The following is a 21,859-nucleotide window of genomic DNA, read 5'->3' on the forward strand; positions in this document are numbered from 1 at the left end:
GTTTGGTAACTTGAGTGTCTCAGTGTTACTCCTTACAAAAGAATTAAACTTGCACAGGGTGGATTTTGGCTTATTATAAAGCATGTGAAATAGCACCCTGTAAATATGAAGTGCAGAAGAAAACTGCTGTTCCTGTGGTTATGCTAAAAGAAACAAAAGAAAATACAAATCAACACCCTTTCTCTGTAAGTCTCAGATGCTAAGATTTGATCACAAGATGCTGTGACTTGCTTCACATTCAGACAAACTCATGTCAAGTCTTTTCAGTCACAAGGGACTTACTCTGGAAAGAGTGAGCTACCTGAAAGGCAGGATGTAGTTCTGTAAGAGGAAGCAATATCCAAATAGTGTAACCATTAATGTCCTTGTTCTGTGTTGGGCAGGTCTGAATCCCCTGGGAGGTCAAGTGTAAATTTTGATCTTACTCAGTTGTGAACTGCTAAAATGGTATCTCTAATAATTTCTTACTCTCATTTTTCTTTATGAGTCATAACTAATTATTGATGTTTCCCTAATCTGTGACTTGAAAGTTTGAAAGATTGAAGACAAAGTGATTTAGGGATCTAATTCCACTTGTCCTTTATGTATTTGTAAAAGCATATTTGTACAAGAAAGGGAACACTTCCCCATTTAAAAAACAAAGCAGCGTCAATTTAAGAAAGTTTTACTTTCTTTTGCTGATATTTGTAAGGGTTTGATCAAGAATCACTTGGATTCTTATATAAGCAAAGATACTACATAGATCTCAAAGCTATTTGAAAGATCATGCTTATGATATTCTTACAGTGTAAGTTTAATGGAGACACAGGAGTATGAGAAAATCATGCAGGAAACTGGGTTGTGGATTATCAGCGTCTCTTCATTCTTTGGTGTTGCCTCATCTTTTTACTTGCCCTGCATATTACTACAAAAGCAACTTGAGAAACAACCTACTAGAAAAAATTGCTTTAATTTTGCAGGCATTGGCTATTCTCCTACAACTAGTTAAGCTTGCACTACAAACAATGAGGTAGTGTTGAGTAAATAGAGCAGTACCAAGCATTACAGTCAATAGAGTCAGTGCTAAAGATCACATTGCTAATGAAAGTTTGTCCTTGAAACAGAGGTGAGTGGGAGTGGGGGAGGTATAGAACACTGAGGGAGCGAGCTTGGCTTATATCAAGACTTTGGGAAATGTTGCAGTCATGGCATTAATTAAAACCTGGAGTTTGGAAAGTCTGTTCAACCTTGTCTTTCAGGCAGTAATGACTTGCTCTGTGAGTTGAGCTGATAGCAGCCTGTGAGGAGTGTGAGGCACCATTGTAAACCTGCTTGAAATGTAGGTAAAAGGTTGACAAAGTAGGGATATTTGTTTATTAGTAGTATTCAGAATTTTCTTTTTGGTTAAAATCAGACTTTATTAATAATCCGTGCTAACAAATGATATTTTGCAAGATATGCCTATTTTTGCATTATTTTGTTGATTTTGCTAGCTATGGCCTCTTTCACATAGATTAATTTAAAGTGAAAATGTCGTTTATCTCAGTAAGTGTTTCTTTATTTAGCAATTTCCTGACACATAATGTAGTAGTAAAGTAAGTCCACAAACTCTGAAATTCTTACATTGCTGGACTGGGTGCTTTATCTTACACGAGGCTAACTTCAAGTAGCTTTTTTGTGGAGTACTCTGCATATTTCAACACTCTCTTATTAAAACAGGTTGTGCTTTTGAAGATGAAAGCCTGTGACCTGACTGCTGTGACATTCAGATGGCCTGAGCCATGGTCTTGCCTTTTATGTTTAATGCATTACCTGAATTAGATGCTGTAGATACCATAGCTGGAAAGCATGCAAATAATCTGGTGTTGCAAACTTCCATCTAAGAAATAATTAATCAAAAATGGTCATAAAATGCTCAAGTGGCATGGCTTGGACAGATCTTTGTCATGGCAGAAGGCTAGATGTTTGCATTCTTTCCTAAGAAGAATTAAAGCATTTAGTTAGCTAATGTTTACTTTGCACAGAGACCCATCCCCAATTAAAATGAACCACAGAAAGAAATAATGTGGAAGTTTCATCTTTAAGACAGTTTATCACAGCCCTGACTCACAATGGTCTGTTTTCTATACTCCACAGACTGTCACTGGGCAGACAAACCATGACAATTGTTGCTCTGTTTCTGCATTTCATGTTCTACCTGTTGCTGAACAACACTAAACAAACTTATTTTTATGCAGGGAATTAGCTGTAGGCTACTCTCACCAGTTTAAGTTTAAAGCTGCCAGTCCCTCTATTAATTCTGAAGGAGTATAATGAATTTTAAAGGAATTTGCGCTGTTTTATTGAGTCAGGGATGCAATAAAACTTCTATTTCCCCCCTTGCAATAATTTTAAGAAGTGTCTGTAGGCCTTTCTCTGTTGAGAGACTTGTGGTGACCTGTGAGATGACAATAAGGAGGAGAACAAGGTGGTATAATTTCCTGTAACTTCAGCTTCCCAACACTGTAAAAAAACCCCAACAAGTTAATATCATGAATACGTTTAAAAACATAATTCTGTGTTGTTCAACTACTAGTTCTTTTGAAGATTTGTGATTGTCATTTCATGGCAGAACCCCAAGCCTAGGAGAGCTGAGACCCTTTTGTCACCTTTGACTCATGGTATGAGTGGAAAAGAATTAATTTCTTTCAGTGAGAGATGCAGCAATAGGAGACTATATAAGCAGGAGGAAATGGATTTGGAACAACTAGAGAAGCAGCAGGACGTGCAGCACCTGGTCTGGACCTCTCTCTGTTGAGGAAAGAAGATGAAGTGACAGCAAGTTAAGTGGTAGCAAGAAGCAGCATCATGTACTTGAGGAGGAGGCAGTCTGCAGTGCTTGAAACTCAGTGCCACATCCTGCTTCTCCTTCAGACTTAATAGAGCAAACTTGCTCTTATGTTTAAACATTCCAAAGGTGGATCTAGACTCTAACTGGTTTTGGCTGTAGTGCTGTGTAATGTCTCTCTTGAGTACATTTATGGTGGTCTTTGTGACTAATTCCTCATTTTGATATTTAATACAGTTTCTAGGCCGTCAAGAGGCATAAGGTGATATGTGACTTGACCAGTCATACTGAGCAAAATTATTGTCTGGTAAGCTGGAAATGAACCCCATGCTTTTGTCCAAGCTAGTCTGCAGTCACTAAATAATCTCAGGCATTAGTGTTCAGTAGAGCAAATAATTGCCTTCCTCCTAATAGGAGAAATCAACTGGCAATATTATTTTTGAACATTTCTAGTGAATGGACCTGGGCTGCCTATGTCATCTCCTGCATGTTTGCCCTGCAAAGAAATAAAACCAAGGGGCAATTTCTTTTTCATGTTTATGTCTAAATGGTATCTAAATACAGGTGGGTTTTTTTCCCTGTTTAGCTAGAAGGGAAAAAGAAGGTATTTGTAGCTTGTGGCTACACTGGGGCTTACACTTTTTTTCTTTTTTTTCCATACAGCAATTTCAGTGCAAGGTCACCATGTATCCATTATCAGCCATGTGGAATATCAGTTAACAGATGAACAAAGGCAAGGGCTTACTATAGGATTCTCTGTTTAAAAAGTTACCCAGTACAATAAAGGGTTATCATACTTGTAAATAGTGCTGAAATGCAGTCTGTGCACCTCCCAGTAGTACTGACATGCTTTAAATTCCTCCATTGCATGGATAAGGCTGACATTATCACCAGGATTGGAAGAGTGAAGGAGCAGAAAACTGCCCATGGAGAGTATTGTAAATAAATGTGAAACCCTCATGAGTGTAGGAACTGAGGCACAAAGTCCAAGTGAAAATATTTGCCTAGGCTGACATGTCATGGTATGTTGTGTGTGTGCAAGCTTTGTATACCAAAGCCATGGCTTGTTACCCCTGAGTTTTCTCATGCTGTATTAGACCCTTTGAGTCTTCGGACAGACTTCGGGATTGTTGGATGTTGTTTCTCAGTGGTACTCCAATCTTGCCTATGTTTTAGTGGCAGACAGGTTCTGTTAATGAGATTTGGCTGCATCTCAACTCTTGATCTCCTTCACTTCCCCTCATCCCAGAAAATACATCCCTTCCCAAACACCCCAGCTCCTCAGTTACCCACTGTGGTGGCATTGGTGTCCTGGTCTTTGGTGGAGCTGCAGAGTGAGCAAAACAGAGTCCAAAGTGGTGGGAGTCACACAAGGGCTGAGGCTGGAAGGCACCTATAGAAGTTGTCCAGCCCAAGCCCTGACAGCAGGGTCACTTGAGCAGGCTGCCAAAGACCACGGCCACTTGTGTCTTTAGTATCTTCAACAACAAAGAATCTGCAACCTCTTTCAGCAGCCTCTTTCATTGTTCAACTGTTGGAGATCTTTCAGGAATCACACCCGCAACTGTATAATTGGGTTTGGGTGTTCTCTGGAATACATTGTAGAGGACTTAGCATAAAATCAGGCTTTGAGGCAGGAACTGCAGTACCTTTTGCCTGTTGAAACAGAACTGGGAATAGAAAATCTTCAGTGAAACCTTTTTGAAGATTATCCTTTGTTTCCCATGCTGCTGGTAGCTGAAAGTAGACTGATCATTGTTATGTGCTCAATGCTAAAAGCAAAGAATGACTCGCACCAAAGGCCTGAAAGAGAGTCTAAAGCTCTAATGTTGTGAATTGCAGTAATGTCTAATAAGTGATGATGATTTTTTTAAAATACAAGTTAGACTGGAAAGCATCCATGGTTATAAACAGTGTGGTTTTAGTCATAAGTTTGCAAAAAGGAGATGTAAGCAGTGCACATTTATGTGCCTCAGACAAAACTTTTCATCTCAGGGTACTTTACAGATCTGTGGAGTCTTATTTTCACTTACTCTAGAACAGTTTCATTTTATAATATGGGGGGGTTTTAAGCTCAAGGGAGTATATCAGAATGTAGGGCCTAAGTGAGCCAAAATAACTCATCTTCTAAGTTATTCCTGAAAGTTTTCTTTCTAATAATGACCAAAAACTATCATTCCTAAGAAAGTTTTAGTGTGGGGTATTAGTTTTATTTTTTTCCCCTTGGGATTTTTTATGGTTTTTTTTTGGTTTTTTTGGTTTTTTTTGCAAAACACTAATCTAGAATGCTAAACCTGTGTTCAAAGTCTTTAGACAGCCTTTAAGACAAAACAAATATCTCTCTCATGTCTCCAATTTTGACTGGACCTGATATGATCTGTTCACCCTCCTAAGTCTAAAGATGGTATGGATGAAAAAAAATGAGCACTTCTTGATATGCTGATCTTGCAGAAAGTAGACCATGTATTTATCTGCAATCACCAAATTGTAAACTCTGGGCGATTTAGTAACATCCTGTTGATACTACTGATTTGAAACCAGATCCCTACACTGTGAGGACCATTCTTTGTTCAAAGAATATTGGTAAATATAACATGTCTTTCTACTTGAAAATAGATTCAAATCTAGCTTAAGTGTGGACTACAAGCTAAGATATTTTCTGGATTTTTGCTATACTTTAGCATTCCAGATCAGCTTAAACTGCAAGGATAGATTTAATTCTGAAGCTCTGTGAATAATTTTGTCTTGTGTTAGCTGTGATGGGTCAGTAGGGCCAAAAGCAGCAAAACAGAGTAATTCTGTGCATGGTTAAATTAAAGGATCCCGTTTTAAAGACTCACTCGATTTTCACTGCTGGAAATCTGATGCATAAGAGGCAGCTGAATTTTCTGTTATTTCTCAGAGGTGATTTAAAGAGAGAATCCCCCAGAGTGCCATGGTGTTTTAGGAATAGTTCCATTTGACAGCATGGGTGCATTCTGTGGCTGAATTATCTTAGTATTTCATTACCATGCCAGGCACAGATACAGCACAGATGCAGTGGCCTTTCTCAAGGATGAGAGCTATTTTTAGTAAGGGAAATGAGAATATCCAAATAGACAGATGTTTATTTTAGTGTTTTGTGTATCATAACTGTAGAAAAAGCTTAATGAAGAATCTTCTTGTTTCTCTAAGATCCACATCTTAGTTCAGCTATATTTAAGGCAACATGAAGAGGGCTGTTATTTTAGTCCCTTGGGATTCATCTACAAAAAACACAGCAGCTTGTGCTGGCTTTCATCCAGCTTTGCTGCTGGCAAAACATGTCTCTTCAATCTCTTTGTACTCTCAGCTACATGACCAAAATCCTGTTTAGCCAGTTTTTCAAACTGGTGTTCAAAGTCTGTCCTTCCCTCTCACCACCTTTTCTCTAAGAACTGTTTTAGGTTTCATGGAGGAAAATATACAGAGCAGCTTGTTTGATTCTTCCTCTTCTCTCTGTTCAGTTTTTAGTCTTGGTGTGGAATTATCGAACACGTACCTTTAAATATGGAATGACTCATAAGGGCTTTGGTGGAGAGACTGATCTGGTGGAATAAGCAATAAGGGTGGAGGGTGATGCTAATAGACTGGGTCTTGCCATTGAAATGAGGGCTGGTTGGAAGATGCAAACAGGTAATTACCAGTGTAACTGCTGTGAAAGGAGCAGGGCAGACAGGGTGTGTGAGCTTGGTGGGGGCAGTGCTAAGGTGGGGCAGCTTTGCCTGCTGAAGTGGAGGCGTGCTTGGAGGGCAGCATGAAGGTGAATGACAGCAGGTAAATAGCTGAGATGGTTTTTATTAGTGGAGTGAAGGAGATGGGGATGGAATTTATGAAATGACAGAGTTGTGGGCGGGTTGTTCAACATGAGACAGAAAAACATAATGTCAATTCGGTGCTGGCCTTAACTTGTCCTTAGCTTGATACCTTTGGGTGGATGCTGGTTCAAGGCTGTCTTTTGAAATGCTGCCTGAAGTCTGTGGTGCAAGAAAGGAGCCGAAGATGGCTTTTCCTGGGCAATGCTGAATTGCTTAACTGATGTGGCTTGTGCTGAACAATGTGGCTTTACAAACACATCTGCCCCAGCTGCTTTAACACTTGACACTTGTGTTCTGTGTATCTATCACCTGAAGGACTTGAGGGTCCAGTGTAATTTATAGCAGCAAGAGCTGGTCCACAGCTAGCTTTTCACACTCAACCTTTGCAGAATTAGGAGACAGCTCCTGTGGATGAAAGAAGCTCTTTCAGGCTAATCTCAAATATCTGTTGTTCCTCTGGGGCTATTTTGCCCTGTGCTCTGATCCCAAGTGAATCTTCCCATTCACTCTGCTACCCTCTCCTCCACTCAGTTAACCCATGCCATATTAAGCTGGTTTGGATAATGAAGGATTGCTTATGTCTCCTGACTATTCTTCCCACAGTCTTTTTGTCCTCTTCCAGAGCAGTACACCCCAAAGTTTGAAACAGGCTGTTTTTAAAATAGAAGTTTCTAAATAAGTTCCCAGCAAGGCCTGCTAACCTTGTGGCAGTTTATCTGAGGCACTTTAAGCTGCTGGCATCTGGTAAGAAAAGTAGAGAATTGTTTTGACGTGTTGATTGTCCCATTGGAAAGGAGTTTGCAATGTTGAATGTTATCACTGACATTTAATAAATATGTAGCTCAAGTACTTAGACTTGGTAAAAATAAAAACAAATGCTTATCCTTGGGAGTTCTTTAAACTGTAGTACACTTGGAATTCTGGGCTTATCACTGTCCTTATGCAATATTTTACTATTCTGGCATCTTCTCAGTACCAGCTTCTGAAAATATCTGTTATCTTTTCAGCCGTATGTTGTGTGGGAAAACCACCTGGAAAAAATGTGAATATTTCAGTGCAACAGTCTTGGTTATTACTAACTTGACTTACACCATTTGACCTGAGCATTTCCTCCCTTGTACAAACATTTTTCTCCTTTTTTTCCCTAACTTGATGAAGCCTTTTTGATCTGCAGTTCTTATGTTTTATGTGTACAGCAGGAGGCTGCTTACATTTGCTACTTTCTTCAAATTGTGTGAGTTTGATTTCTTCTTGTATCTTATCAGAATAGCTCCCTAACTGCACTCTGTATTTTCTCTTGAGCATCTTCAGTAACACAGGGTACAAAGTTGAAAGTGTGGGGAGTGTTTTATTGCTGTTCATCAGTAAGACTCTGCTTCCTTTCAGGAAGAATCCCTGTGCACCCTCTGGAGGCTGATTCCTATCACCATTTCCAATCCCTTTTTATAAATATTTGGTCTTTAATGGGAGCATTTGTTTAAAAAGAAACTAATAAGTTGCTGCATTTAGTAAGAAGGCAATCCTCCCCATGTGTTATTGTGGTGAGAATGTTTGTTGTTGGTCTGTGACTCTGGCCATGCACAGAACTGCTTTTCTGAAGTGGTTCCTCTGGAGTCCACTGGAATTTTCTTAATTTTTTTTTGTGATACTCACACATCAACTGAGGTATTTTGAGTAATCTCAGAACTCAATTTTCTGACTTTAAATAATCTTTGAACAATAATTGGCTTTAGAACCTCAGGTTCTTCAAGACTTCAGCTTGTGGTAGGAACACAACCTGTACTAGCAATTGGGAGGAAATGGGCTTTGTGAATTTGCAATTTTGGCTTGGTTGATTTTTGAGTTAGTTATTTTGTCTGTGTGTTGTGTATTTGTTCTTTTTGTGTGTTTAGTAGCATGCAGAGAATTGCATTATAAAGATTTTTGTTTTGGGGGGGATATTCACCCTTATAGTTTCAAATATGTTCTCTGCTATTAAGTAACTTCACTTTATATATATGTTCATATCTGCAAATGCAGCAACTTAACACAAGGTGCTGAGCTGAGTGCCCCTCCTCGCCCAGCTCTGCCCTTCAGCTCCCTGTTTTGATGTGTAGTACCCATTACTACAGGATTCTCAACTCAAAATGGTCGTGGAACTCTGGTCAGCTCTGCCCAAGCCTAGAAAAGGGCCTGGATTGGTTTGAGCAGTTATTTTGAAATAAAGCCTGAGTGAGTAATCATGTCTCTGCTCCTTCTAAAACATGTTCAAAGCACAATTTTTCCCTTGTGGAGCTTTATCTTTGGGCTGCAGGTGCTGCAACACTTGTCCACACTGTGAGTTCTGTGTAGCTGTGGGATCAGGTCATTAGGACATCTTTCCTGAGCAGAGACTGTAATGATGTAAAGTGTCCCATGTGTTATGATAAAACAAGCCAACTCTCTTTTCTCCCCATACACAGGTTAAAAGACAGCACAAAGATATTGTCTGAGTCTCACATCAGCTTGTAATTTCCTTTTGGGGGTGGTTGTTTTGGAGTTATAAGCTATTCCTGAGAGCAGTGGGTGGCTACTGCATCGTGATTGTAATTATTGCTTTGTTTATGAGGCAATGCTTTCCTGGGAGGGAGTAGCATCAAGAGGGAAGCTTAAAATAATTATATTTGTCCTCTTGAAAGTTAGTTAACAAGTTACTGCTTACTGATATGATACATGTAGCTACTATAATATGCTAGTTGACTTATTAAGAGCTAGGAATTTAACACTAGTATAGAGTAATGAAAGGTTGGAAACAGTTATCTAAGGATGGAAAATTATGTTGAATAATGCAGCTGGAGCCCTTTCCTCTTGAGAATTAATCTGCTAGGGGTTAGGCATCCTAGAGTTGGGAATAATTTTTTTTAAATCTAGTATTTAATATTATTATGTATTATATACTATATATAATCTAAAGCAGCACTTTATCTCTACCAAAAGCTTTATTAGCTTGGATGTGATTTGATTGTAATTTCACTTTTGAAGGTATTAAATCACTATTTGTTTGGCTTTTCTTATCTCACTTTTGAAACATTAGTAAATCCTGATGTGTAGGTTTTTGGGTTTTTTTAAGTTAAAATTTAAGGACATAATCAAAGTCAAAGGTGCTATAGGTGAATAAAATGTTTTGCAAAATCAGTGTTGTGATTTATCTTCAAGGTTCTTTCAAATACTGAATAACTAAAATTATAATTAGTCCAGATTTTGTACACTACCAATATAATATGATCACTTTTCATATGAACACAGAATTCTGTCATATTTTCCTACTTAGCCTTTTTACTATATTCTGGGTGTTCTTGTTTTTTATTCCACAATTGCATACAGTTTATTTCCTTTCTTTTATCAGAAGCCCATGTCTGTTCTCTCGCATGTTTTTCAAAAGCTTTTACAAAATGTTGAATTACTTTATTTCCTTTAAAAAAAGAAGTGCTGAAGTAATGGCAAGTTCATGAAATTTTCAGTCAGTACAATGAAATGTTTCACTTTGTTTTCCAGTTTAGTCAGCTGGTATCCAGTGATTTGAAAGTACTTGGAAGGAGCTCTTACACACTCTGCAGTGATGGCCAGTTACTCATTCGACAAGTTCTCCACCCAGAAACATCCAAGAAGGTACAAGATCAGAACCGGTGCAGGGAGGCAGCACTGGGAGGGAGTGATACAATTTCACCCTGGGAACTAGAGTGTCCCAAGACTATTGAAGATGATCCCCTCCCTGCCTGAGCCCTGAGTAGCTGAGTGGTTATTTTAGGCACTTGCTCTTGAAAGTCAGCTGCACTACCCGGATGAGCATCTGGAAGAGGAAGAACAGGTTAGAGACAGAAGCAATACAAGTGCTTTGAATTCTGTGTGTGGAGTGGAAACAGAGGCACAGATCAAACCTCAGCAGAAGCGATAGAGAACTATTGCTTTGCTTAGGCTTGTGTTAAACCAGTGTCCTGTGCCCTATGGAGGGTAAGCACGCAGGTGGTGAGGTGGCCTGGCAGTGATTCCCCATCTCCATTTATTCAGCAGGAAGCAGAGCTGCAGCTTGTTTGTTACTCTCACGTACATCAGCAGTTTCTACTCCAAGTTCCTGGAGAATTTAAAGCACCCTATCATGCACAGGGATGAAAAATTTTCCTTTATGCAAGGTGGGGGCTCTTGAGTTTGCTGGCTTAGCAGGGTGTGCAGGAGCCGCGTAAGAATGAGAGAGCTGCTGACATGGAAGGAGCTGGCCAAGTTGTAGGGTTCTTTTCTGAAAGTTGCTGGAAGAGATTTTTGTATGCTGTATCAGTATTTGTTTAAAATTTGTCATCATGGTTTAGTACAAATCTGCTTTTCAGTGTAGCCACAATAGATAAAATAGTGTCCAAAATGGGAATTAAACAGCAAAATCTAGATATTTTAAAATATGTTTTCCCCAGCCATCTTCTCTACCTGTTTTGCGTGGGTCTGACTCCCAGTGGAATTTGACTTTGTTCATGTAGAGTTCCAGTACTGTAGAGTTATGGAATTTGAATTGTGTTACAAAGGAACCAAGCTGCTCCACCACCAACAAGTTGGTAACGTGGAGCTATGTGATTTTTTGAGAGTGCCTCATTCAGTTCAAATGTACTAATTGAAATTTAAAGGGATAGTATGTGTACAAAACAAACATTTTTGCCTTCCTTGTAGAACTTCCAGTTGTCAGACTGCTTCTATTCCTTTTATGATCTGCGCAAAGAATTCCACACTTGCTACCCTAGTTCAGCCGCCGTGAAAGATCAGACTATCAAGACCATGGCAGAATGTATCCTTTTGCTGCAGCTTATATACCACAATCATTTAAACTTCGTTGAGTTTTATCTCTGTAATTGTAACAGAGTTTAGAAGAATAAAACCAGACGTGGGTTTTAAAAATTCACAGGTAAAGTGGAAGGAATGTCTATTGAAGTGTGTCAGGGGAATGGCTCTGCTTGTAATTTTTTTTCCCAAACCGAATCTAATTGATTTCCAAGCCATATTTAGTGAATCTGCGAAAGAAAATCATCACTTGCACTGGTACTTGATCTTAAAGGAAAAGCTGAGCTGTCAGTGGGCTTTTTCAGCATCAGCTGACCTGTAGGTTTCCACTGTTTGCAGATAATAGTTATCTTGCATGATCCTGACTGAACTGAGTTTAAAATGAAGCAAAAACAAAGCACAAAAAATACATCTAAATTCGGATTAAGAGGATTGTTGCAGCCCATCTGAATGGGACTAAAATTCAGTTCTGTTTAAAGTGATAGGAACTTATTCAGCTTTTTCAGATTGTTAACACTGAACTTATTTAAGCTCTCAATAGTTTTCAAACTGTTGTCAGTTAAAGTGATTATAAACCAATTTATGAGCAGTGTAACATGTCTAATAGCCACATGCCCCTGCTAAGACCAGTACATTTGATTACTAGTTCTGTGTTAATATCAGGAAAGCCTTATGACTTGTTTACAAATGATTATGCAATTCTGTTATTTTCTATAAGCACCTGCTTAGATCTAGGCTTAGGGACAGATGAAGCAGAGGAGGACTTCGGTGTGTGGCAAGTGAAGACCATGGTGGCTATCATTTTCAGCATGCTCTCAGAAGGTTGTAGTAAGTTAACTATTTATACTGAATGCTGAAATCCTTTTCTGAAAGAATTGGCAGTGGTGCTGTCATTCTTAAGTAATCTCTGACCCTGGTTATAGCTAAACTTCCTGTTTTGTCACAGATCATGTATTTACTGAACCTGAAACTGTGAAATACAAGTATGAAACAGGTCCTTGGTAAGTACCCTTGTCACGGTTGTTTACAAGCAAAGATGAGTCTTGTGTACAGCAAGGAAAGCCTGTGACTCTTTCCCCATGGTCATGTGAAAGCAGCTTGGCTCCTGAGAACAGCCCAGCGTACCCTGCAGTCACTCCAGTGCAGACAGACTGTGGCTGGCGTGCTGAATGCTGTACTTTAGTCCATCTCTTTAAAGTCACTGCAAGCTAAATGCTCTTTGTTCTCTTGCTTCTGTTTTGCATGGCAGCGAGGCTGGCTTATCTTACCCAGGGTGAAGAAATATCTGTGAACTTTCCCTAAGTCAACAGGGCTGATGGCCAGTGCACCCTGCTTGTGGTGTTCCCAAAGTGGTTTTACATGCTGAATTGGATGCTGGATTTAGGGACAAGGGAACAGGATGGGTTCATCTTTCCAAATGCATTTCAGTGACCAGACTTAAATATCTTAGGCATAAGTAATTTGTGTTCTTGGATTGTTAGATCTTTCAAATAACATTAGTTCAGTTCCTCATTACTTTACATTGAGGTGGTTTTCCTATACTTTTATTTAAGGAACTGCAATGTGGTGACAACATTGTGCATCTTCAGTGTTGTAGATACAAAGGAATTTATCCAGGTTATCTTCCCTTTCTTTATTGAAAAGAATAATGGAGATGGGAGTGTCTCGACAGAAAATATGCTCCCAATTTACAATTCAATTAGTTGCAATCTGAAGTTTGGTAAAATACTGGAAAACCTGGATTAAAGCTTTGTCTTCTTTTTCCTTCCTGTGCAGTAGTAAATCTGAAACTGTGGACAGTGAGACAGTAATACGTGCCAGAGGCTTGCCATGGCAGTCTTCAGACCAGGATATTGCTCGATTTTTCAAAGGACTCAACATTGCCAAGTAAGATAAGGAGAATTTGCCTTGCTTTATCACTTTGCTTTAATAGAAAGTTCCTTTAATATTTGTTTAACACACATCCCCACTCTCCCCACTGGAGTCCTTCACTCTTTCCCCACTTGACCCCTTCCCACGCTGTGGCCATGGCAGCTGAACAGGTTTACCAGCCTTAGGTGTGCAAGAAAAAGTTTTGAAATGCGTGAAGAAGAAAAGAGATTTATCAGTTGAAAACCAATATACATTCATTTATTGCTAGTATCCAAAGGGAGAAACTCCCATTGCATTAATCAAAGCAGAGTCAAGACATAAAAAACCCTTTAATTTTGTGCCAACTTATTATTCTTCTCTACCTCCTAAACAGACCACATTCAAAAACTTTCAAGTACTGTTTGGAACAAATTTTCATACGACCCATATATATATACCTGTGTATAAATACCTGTGTGTAGATTTATGTGTGTACATATATATATATGAAGAGAGTGAGTTTATTTACCAGTCACTTAATATATACTCCAGATCTCCAACACTGAGAAATTTTTTTTTTTTATTTAGAGTGATGAGGAAGTTCAAATGTGCATCTCTGAGATAGTAGGAAGGACAAATTTGCATCTTTGTGGGAGCTGAGAAAGTGGAGAACAACATGAGAGCCATGATCTCAATGAAGCAGATTTTAAAGTATAATTACGTTACAACAAAATTTAAATTGTGGATAGGAGCAAATTCTTTTTCAGTCTGTAATCTTCATATTAAAGTCTGATTCCTTTGCTATTCTTACACAATTATTTATTAAATGTATTAAAGACTCAGACTAAGCTTATATTTGTTTGCTTAACCTTCCAGAGGTGGTGTGGCTCTTTGTCTGAATTCTCAAGGAAGAAGAAATGGGGAGGCTTTGGTTCGGTTTGTCAATTCTGAACAGAGAGACCTTGCCCTGGAAAGGCACAAGCATCACATGGGTAGCAGATACATTGAGGTAAAAAGTTGTGACTTGAAACAAACCTTTGGAGAGAAATCTATTTTAGGCTATGTTCTCATTTAAAACCAAACCACTTCTGTTTTGCTCAAAATATACAATTTTCTTGATTGTGAAAGAGTGTGTTCTGTTTAAAGCTGAACATTGTGTTTTTCATCTGAGTTTTTGGTTCTTTCTTTCAAGGTTTACAAAGCAACTGGGGAAGAATTCTTAAAAATTGCAGGAGGTAAGTGATGCTGGAGTTCAGTGTGATTACTTAAGTTCATAGGAATGTTGTTCTAGTTCTTTTTTTTTTTTCCTTTACTGAGGATGCAAATGGATAATGAAGTAACTTTTCCTGTTTTGCCTTACAATAATATTTGACCCTGTCAAGTTCTGATTTCACGTGGTTGTAACTAGGCTGTGATGTTCACAGACCAGCATTTGCAGTGGAAGCATTGTATCTTGTACTCACACTAATCTCATCTTTGTTCCAATTTCTTTAAAATATGGAACACTTGCAGATTAAGAGGTTTTCCCCTCCAAATAGATTGCTGACAGTTAGTAGTGTCTTGGGTCTTGGCTGGGTTTGTTGCTGGCTATTCACCTCCTGTATTCTTCCTTAATGCTTCTCTGCTGCTGCATCCTGTGGAATTGAGTACCCAGCACTGACCACATATTCTTGGCTGACCACGTGCTGTTCTCTCTGGCAGGCACCTCCAATGAAGTTGCCCAGTTCTTATCCAAGGAGAATCAAGTTATCATCCGGATGAGAGGCCTTCCGTTCACTGCTACTCAGGAAGATGTCTTGGGGTTCCTGGGGCCGGAGTGCCCAGTCACAGGAGGGAAAGAGGGACTGCTCTTTGTCAAGTACCCAGATGGCAGGCCCACAGGAGATGCATTTGTGTTATTTTCCTGTGAAGAATATGCACAGAACGCACTTAAAAAGCACAAAGAAATACTTGGAAAACGTTACATTGAACTCTTCAGGAGCACAGCAGCAGAGGTCCAACAGGTTGTAATTATTGGTTGTGAGACTCAAAACTGAACAGCTGAAACATTTCTTCTAGCACTTGCACACATATATGTTGTAGACAACCATGAATGTTTATTATATGAAAAATGTCAAGAAAGGCCAATATATGTTTCCTAATGGGCATGGAAAATTGTGCAGCACTGGTTTTTCTTTGTTTGTTTATTTGGGGAGGGGATGTTTGCTTTGGGGCTATTTGAGCTGAACAGGCTACTTGTTTGAATAATTACAAGAAGTGAAGCCAGCTCTCATCTGCTTAGTACAGAGTAGTTGCAATAATCTCCACACAACTGAGAGAGATTTCTGGCTTGAAATGCATCTACAAGGAGATTCTTGAAACAAGCTCCCTAGGCAAAGTCACTTTTAACAAAACTAAGCTTTGCAACCTGCTTTTTGGTACCTCTTTCAGTAGAATGTGTTTATTTCTGATAATCATCACTAAAAAGTATTTTTCAGCAGTAAGCCCCAACATGTGTCATATGTTCCCTTTGTCATCTGGAAATTAGTAAAAAGAAAATGTTGAGATCAAAGTCTCCTATATTCTTATCTTTAATTTTTCCTCAGAAACTCTGTACTTGGAGATGAGCACTGGGGTTAAACAAATAAGTACCCTCACTAGCCAATCAGGTTTCAGAATAAATTAGAATTAGTGCTTTTACTTACTAGCTATTTCAGGTCTCAGTTCTTTTAAAATAGGTGTTTTTCATTTACCCTGATTTAACTAAGAACTGTATGTGGCAATACTGGCAATATTTTATTAGCACAGACGTGGTTTTAGATGTTCCTTTTTGACATGCTATAAGTATTTGGCTTTTAATTTTTTTATACTGATATAAGAAAGGTCCGTTATTGGGGTCTAGCAAATTGAATTTGTTAGACTTTCCTTTTCTGAGTTTGAAACTTTCAAATGCCCAACAGGAAACTTAACTGCAATAATTTGGTGTAAGAAGGGGTTTTTTTCTATGATGTTGGAAATAGTACTGTGAGAACTGCTCTGTGCTGAGACAGATGATTGTAAATCTGCATTGCTGTGGGTTTTTTGCCAACAGGTACTTAATCGATACATGTCAACACCTCTTATCCCAACTCTTCCAACTCCCATCATTCCAGTCATCCCCCCACCATACACCATTGCCACGGGCAGCATCCGTGACTGCGTCCGGCTCAGAGGTCTTCCTTACACTGCTGGCATTGATGACATCTTGGAATTTATGGGAGATGCCACAGGGGATATCAAGCCCCATGGAGTTCACATGGTCCTTAATCAGCAGGTAACAGCATTTTGCATGGGAGGAGTGACTTTGCAGTGATTGAACAGGTTAGAAGTCAGGGCAGCTTACCTGATCCTGGCTTTAGTCTTCTCCACCCTTGGAAAAATGCAACGTTCTCTTTGCCTCTCTGCCTCATTTCTCTTCCCCTTTTACAAACATCCTTGATTTTCTCTCTTGGTATGCATATATGTATCAGCCTAGGGAAGATGAAGTTTGTTCTTTGAATGATATCCTTATCCTGGAGGCTCTTTTCAGCCTGGAGGCTGGAGATACAGGCCAGAAATCTCTCCTTTAGATGGCATAGCTGCTCTGTCAACTTCAGGGTTTCTGCTGTGTTGTTTGAATGGTCTTTGTGTCAAAATGACGTTTTTCTAGCTTGATTAGCAGTTGCTCAGGCTTTAAAGAAACTTGATAATTAAAAATTGTGGTTTGTGTATATTATAACGATGTGATCATGGAGATATATTTTCCCTCTTGTCTTGTGTTAAAAATAAGTTCTTAATGACAGAAATACTGAGGTATTAAAGAAAACAAATGAGAGCTCTACTGTATTTTTTTAGGGGGGATTTATTGTATGTGTATTTTTTTTGGTTAAGGAAGTTTTTTGTGTTTTATGCAGACAGATGTATCTGCCAGACTGCAGAAAATCAGACCTGGAAATCAACTTCTGACATAGCTATGGACTTTACTAAAGGATCTGGAACTTTATGCTGTTGTACTATTGTCTCAAAAGTAGTTGTAAGGAAGGCAAAGCTAGGCTCTTCTGAGAGCTTCACAGCAAAAGAATAAGAGATGGTGTGAATAAACTACACCCAAAAAAAAATAATTCCGGATGGGTGAAAAGGGGAAAAATAAAATCACAATAGAAATTAGCTAAGCACCTGAACAGGTTCCCAGAGGTGATACAGAATCTCCATCCCTGGAGATGCTCAGATTTCAAGTGGAGAAGGCCATAACTGGCTTGATGTAAACTGAAAGCTAGTCCTGCTTTGAACAGGTTTTGGATGAGAGACCTCCAAATTTTTTTCCATGCTACTGTTTCCATGATTCTGTTTCTTTCTGCAGAGGACTGAAGTAGCATTGTGTTAACTGGGCACCTGTTGCATGAATCTTGATTTTTCTGCTCCTAAACAGAATTGTTGGGTTATGAGTCATGCATGCCAGAGAAGGAATAACAATACAGGTTTTCAGTAGATGTTTGATTCTAGTCCTTTCTGCATTTCTTGTGATCTGGGTGATTTAATAACAGATTGACCTACAATTATTTCCCTGCCTTCTCTAGGGCCGACCGTCAGGTGATGCTTTTATCCAAATGAAATCCGCTGACAAAGCCTTTATGGTGGCTCAAAAATGTCACAAAAAAATGATGAAGGATCGTTATGTGGAAGTATTCCAGTGTTCTGGAGAGGAGATGAACTTTGTTTTAATGGGTGGCACTTTAAATCGTAGTGGCTTATCCCCACCGCCATGTAAGTTACCATGTAAGTCTCCAATTCTTCTGCTCTCTGCTGCTAAAGGCTGATATGTGGTAGGTGCTGAAGCTTTGTGGCCTTTCACCTTTTGACTTGGGTTTTGCCATGATCAATAATCATCCATCTGTGTACATGCTAAGATTGGAATTGTTCCCTTTGGGCAATAATGGGACTGATCAGAGGCATTTTTATTGTATTTTCGGTGGTGAGTAGAGGGCAGCAAGGCCTTGCCAGTGAAATTATTGCACACTTTGCTTTTTATGGGTGTACTGTTCTTCTCAGCTCTGCAATAGACTTGCCTGTAGTGAAACCTACTTGGAATGGAGGGGTTTTTAAAATGGGGAGAAGTTCTATATTCCAGCTGCCAATGAGTGCTCTTGCTATCTTGCCTCAGAGCATTGAGAAGGTACTCTTTGGGCTTATTTTTGATGGAAAACACCCACTGGGATGATATACTAACCAATCATAGAGCGGCGAAGTTGGATGGATTTTATTTTTTTTAAGGTTACAGTAAACCTTATTGAGGAACTATAATGGAATTTTACTGTACTGTTCTAATTAGTTTCACTACCAAATCACAAAGCAGATACTGATGTGTATTTGCAAAATAGTAAAAAGCTGCCAAATATAGTATATAAAACAAATTTGACTGCACACAAAGCAAGTTTATTGTTCCTGTACAAATTAGGTATTTGTTCATCAAAATACATCAGACTTGTGTTCTAGTGGGGTATCCTCTCTTCCATTTGCTATGTCCTGAAAATACTTTTTGAAATCGCAGGAAGCTTATACATGGAGTTTCATGGTCAGCAGTTATGGATGCCCATGTGTAGCAACTATTATGGTGCATTTGTCCCACAGAGTACAACTTCTGTTAGAAAACACAAGGGTGTGTTGGTGTGCACGCCTGCTTTCTCTATGCACATGGCTTTATGCTTTCTTTTAATACCTACTTTCCACTTATGTATAGACCAGGCTTCTCAGCTCTAGGAGTTGAGAACTGTTAGGAATTACTCATTCCAAATGCACTGGTTGTTAATCGAGGGGATGTAGCAAAGGTTTCCAGGGGAGAGGCTAGAGAGCAGTCTTTGCTCAAGTGTTCATCAGTCATGCCCAGATGGTTTTAATGACATTGCTGTAGGAGAGGAGTTACTTATCAGAGAGCTCTCCATTCTGATTGCTTTTTGTTGCTGTGACCTGGTTTGGTTTTAGGTCTTTCTCCACCAGCTTATGCTGCTTTCCAAACAGCAGCTGTGATCCCTGCCGAGGCAGCAGCCCTTTACCAGCCACAAGCCCTCCTGCCAGCCACCAGGACGCCCCAGGCCTCCGCAGCCGCTCCTCCAGCTGTTACCTACTACCCAGCCCAGGCTGCTCAGCTTTACATGAACTACACAGCTTACTATCCCAGGTAACCCTGAGATTTCACTGCTTCTCTTGACCTTTCATCCCAGTGCAGCAGGCAACTCTGTGGACACCTGCGAACAGCTCTGACATTCGTACTTCTGGTGTAGGTAATCCTGGGAACTTCATGTTCAGCAACAGAGGTGGAAACCATTTTATCTGCTTCTCTCTGACCTTGTAAGGGGGTTCATCTCTTCTGTAGCTTCTGCTTGAATCTTATGATAATGTTGTGCTGTTATTTCAAAGGGGCTTTTTTTGTCACGGGGCAATGTCATAAAGGGAGTTCAATTTCTTGGCCAAAAGAGAAGCTGTGTCAATAAATACTTCTACCCTCACCTCTTAGTTTGTTCTTTTACTTACAATACTGTTTTCTGTGCTGAAAGACTCATCATAGGTATGTACTAGGTTTGATTTTGTATATCAGTGAGACCAAAGAACATTTTTACATGTGAAAGCAAAGCAGATCTCCACCTTTTCCCTTCCCACAGATGGTATCAACAGGAGTCTCTGCAGTCTGGTGGGGAAATAGCTTGTTCATGATAGCTCCTAGGCGTGTGACACTTGCTAACTTGAGTATCTGGTAATTTGCTAGATGGGCCCTGACCAGAGATGAAGATTCTAGCTACTCACTATTTTGTGAGGTTTGGGTGTTTTCCTCCTTTTCATACTATGGCACACCCCTCCCCTTTACTTTGTGTTTTTATTAATGATTTTAAAACAAATAATTTGCAGCTACCTTTTCCTACTCCCCTGTGAAATAATGTGTGATGCCACCCCTTGTGTCTTTAACTACAAATATTAACTCTTTTCCCTTCCCTCCATTCTCTAAAAATAGATTGAGATGCTGAAGAGAAATTAAGAAAGCCTGCAAAACAATCCACGTCAGAAGTGCTTGTTTTTCTGTGGTGTTTGGATTATTTTCAAATCTATATTTTCAGTTTCATCTTTACCTGTTTTGAGTAGTGGAACCAATTATTGGTTTTTGTAACAATTTTGCTCCCTCTCTTTCAGTCCTCCAGTATCTCCTACCACGGTGGGATACATTGCAGCTCCTCCAGGAGCTGTGGCAGCTGCTGCCACTGCCACCCACACTCCGATCCTGCCCCAGCCTGGAGCCTTAGTCCGGATGCAGGGCTTGCCATATAACACAGGAATGAAGGAGATACTCAGTTTCTTCCAGGGGTACCAGGTTAGTATGCAGCCCTCTCCTTGAGACTGTATTTGAGTATTGATCAGTGGAGGTCAAACTGAGCAAGCGAGTGCTTTTGGAAGCTGCCAAACAAGTGGGCAAGATGCATGCTGTATATTTAACTGGCAGACTGAAGCATAACACGTGATTTGCCTTACTACTTATTGAATAAACAAATCCTGATTTGGAAGCAGTGGTTGGTGTCTGGGTTTGGGGTTTGAGTTTGAAGACCTCAGAGCCCCAGTGTGAGTGGAACTGCAAAGAGGCTGCCAGAAGTTTTCAGTCCTGGCCTTTTGATGGTGGGAGCCTTTTGGTAGGGTCAATGTTTGACCTCCAATACTTAAAGTTTGCAGATTTCTAATACAGAGAGATGTGGTCTTGTGATGACTTGCAAAAGGAGACATGGATGTCTTTGTCAAATACTGTTTCTAGTGCTATTTATTTTGGTTATTGACAGGAACATCTTTCATTTAAGCTGTATTACATTGCAAACTAAAGGAAATCTGTACTATGCATGCTGTCCATATTGACAGCAAATAGGTAATGTCAGTCTGTATGGACTGATGGAATGCTCTCAGGTGAGCAAACAGAAACTTATCTTCTTGATAAGTTAAAAAAAAACAAAGCACCAGCTACAAACCCTGTTTCCCAGCAGCCCTTACTCGAATTCATGGAATGGCTCTTTCCATGTCTTCTGCCTTTTATCTCAGAGGATACTGTATCTATATCCATGATTTGTCATGACATATTTGCTAAAAGGAAAGGTAAGTGAATATGGTATGTTGTGATGAGTATTTAACTCCTGTGGGTAACAGCACTTAACAGCTACCAACTCTGCCTTTTTGGGTACTGCTTGGAAGCCCTGACCTAAAATCTTTTTTGTGGCTTTCAAACCACTGCAAGTGAGCAAGTGATTTGTGTCAAAAGGCAACGATTTTTGCACATTTGTCCTTCAACATTCTGAGATAACAGTGATACTGCTAGAGTTAATAGGAAAGATTCAGGCATGGCATGTTTTCTATTTATTTATTTATTTATTTTTAAACCTTAAGGTTCTCACAAGACAATGAGCTTTAGTTTGTTGAGCCAGATGTCTGATATACAAATGAATATAGACTGAGAACAGATGCTTAAATGTGTATGTTCCAAATTTTGAGTATTTGGAAGATGCAGTGCTCTACCTGTTGTGTCTTCTTTTTGAACATTACATTTATGTTTTGAAAGCAGTTTTGC

At 39.4% G+C, this 21,859-nt stretch overlaps 1 protein-coding gene across 3 annotated transcripts in view; it reads left to right on the forward strand.

The window, feature by feature from the left end:
- Positions 1-21,859, forward strand: part of ESRP2 (epithelial splicing regulatory protein 2) — a 40,840-nt gene that overhangs the window by 9,848 nt on the left and 9,133 nt on the right. For 2 of the 3 annotated variants that reach the window (XM_062499972.1, XM_062499973.1), the window contains exons 3-14: positions 10,156-10,269; positions 11,314-11,428; positions 12,151-12,249; positions 12,368-12,422; positions 13,198-13,308; positions 14,149-14,281; positions 14,465-14,507; positions 14,974-15,275; positions 16,343-16,564; positions 17,847-18,045; positions 19,249-19,444; positions 20,449-20,626. In XM_062499972.1, coding sequence (XP_062355956.1) covers positions 10,156-10,269; positions 11,314-11,428; positions 12,151-12,249; positions 12,368-12,422; positions 13,198-13,308; positions 14,149-14,281; positions 14,465-14,507; positions 14,974-15,275; positions 16,343-16,564; positions 17,847-18,045; positions 19,249-19,444; positions 20,449-20,626 — 1,767 coding nt within the window. The remainder of the gene's footprint in view (positions 1-10,155; positions 10,270-11,313; positions 11,429-12,150; positions 12,250-12,367; positions 12,423-13,197; positions 13,309-14,148; positions 14,282-14,464; positions 14,508-14,973; positions 15,276-16,342; positions 16,565-17,846; positions 18,046-19,248; positions 19,445-20,448; positions 20,627-21,859) is intronic. The other variant, XM_062499974.1, reaches the window with a different exon arrangement.

The sequence above is a fragment of the Cinclus cinclus genome, chromosome 11, assembly GCF_963662255.1.
Source record: "Cinclus cinclus chromosome 11, bCinCin1.1, whole genome shotgun sequence".
Lineage (NCBI taxonomy): Eukaryota > Metazoa > Chordata > Aves > Passeriformes > Cinclidae > Cinclus > Cinclus cinclus.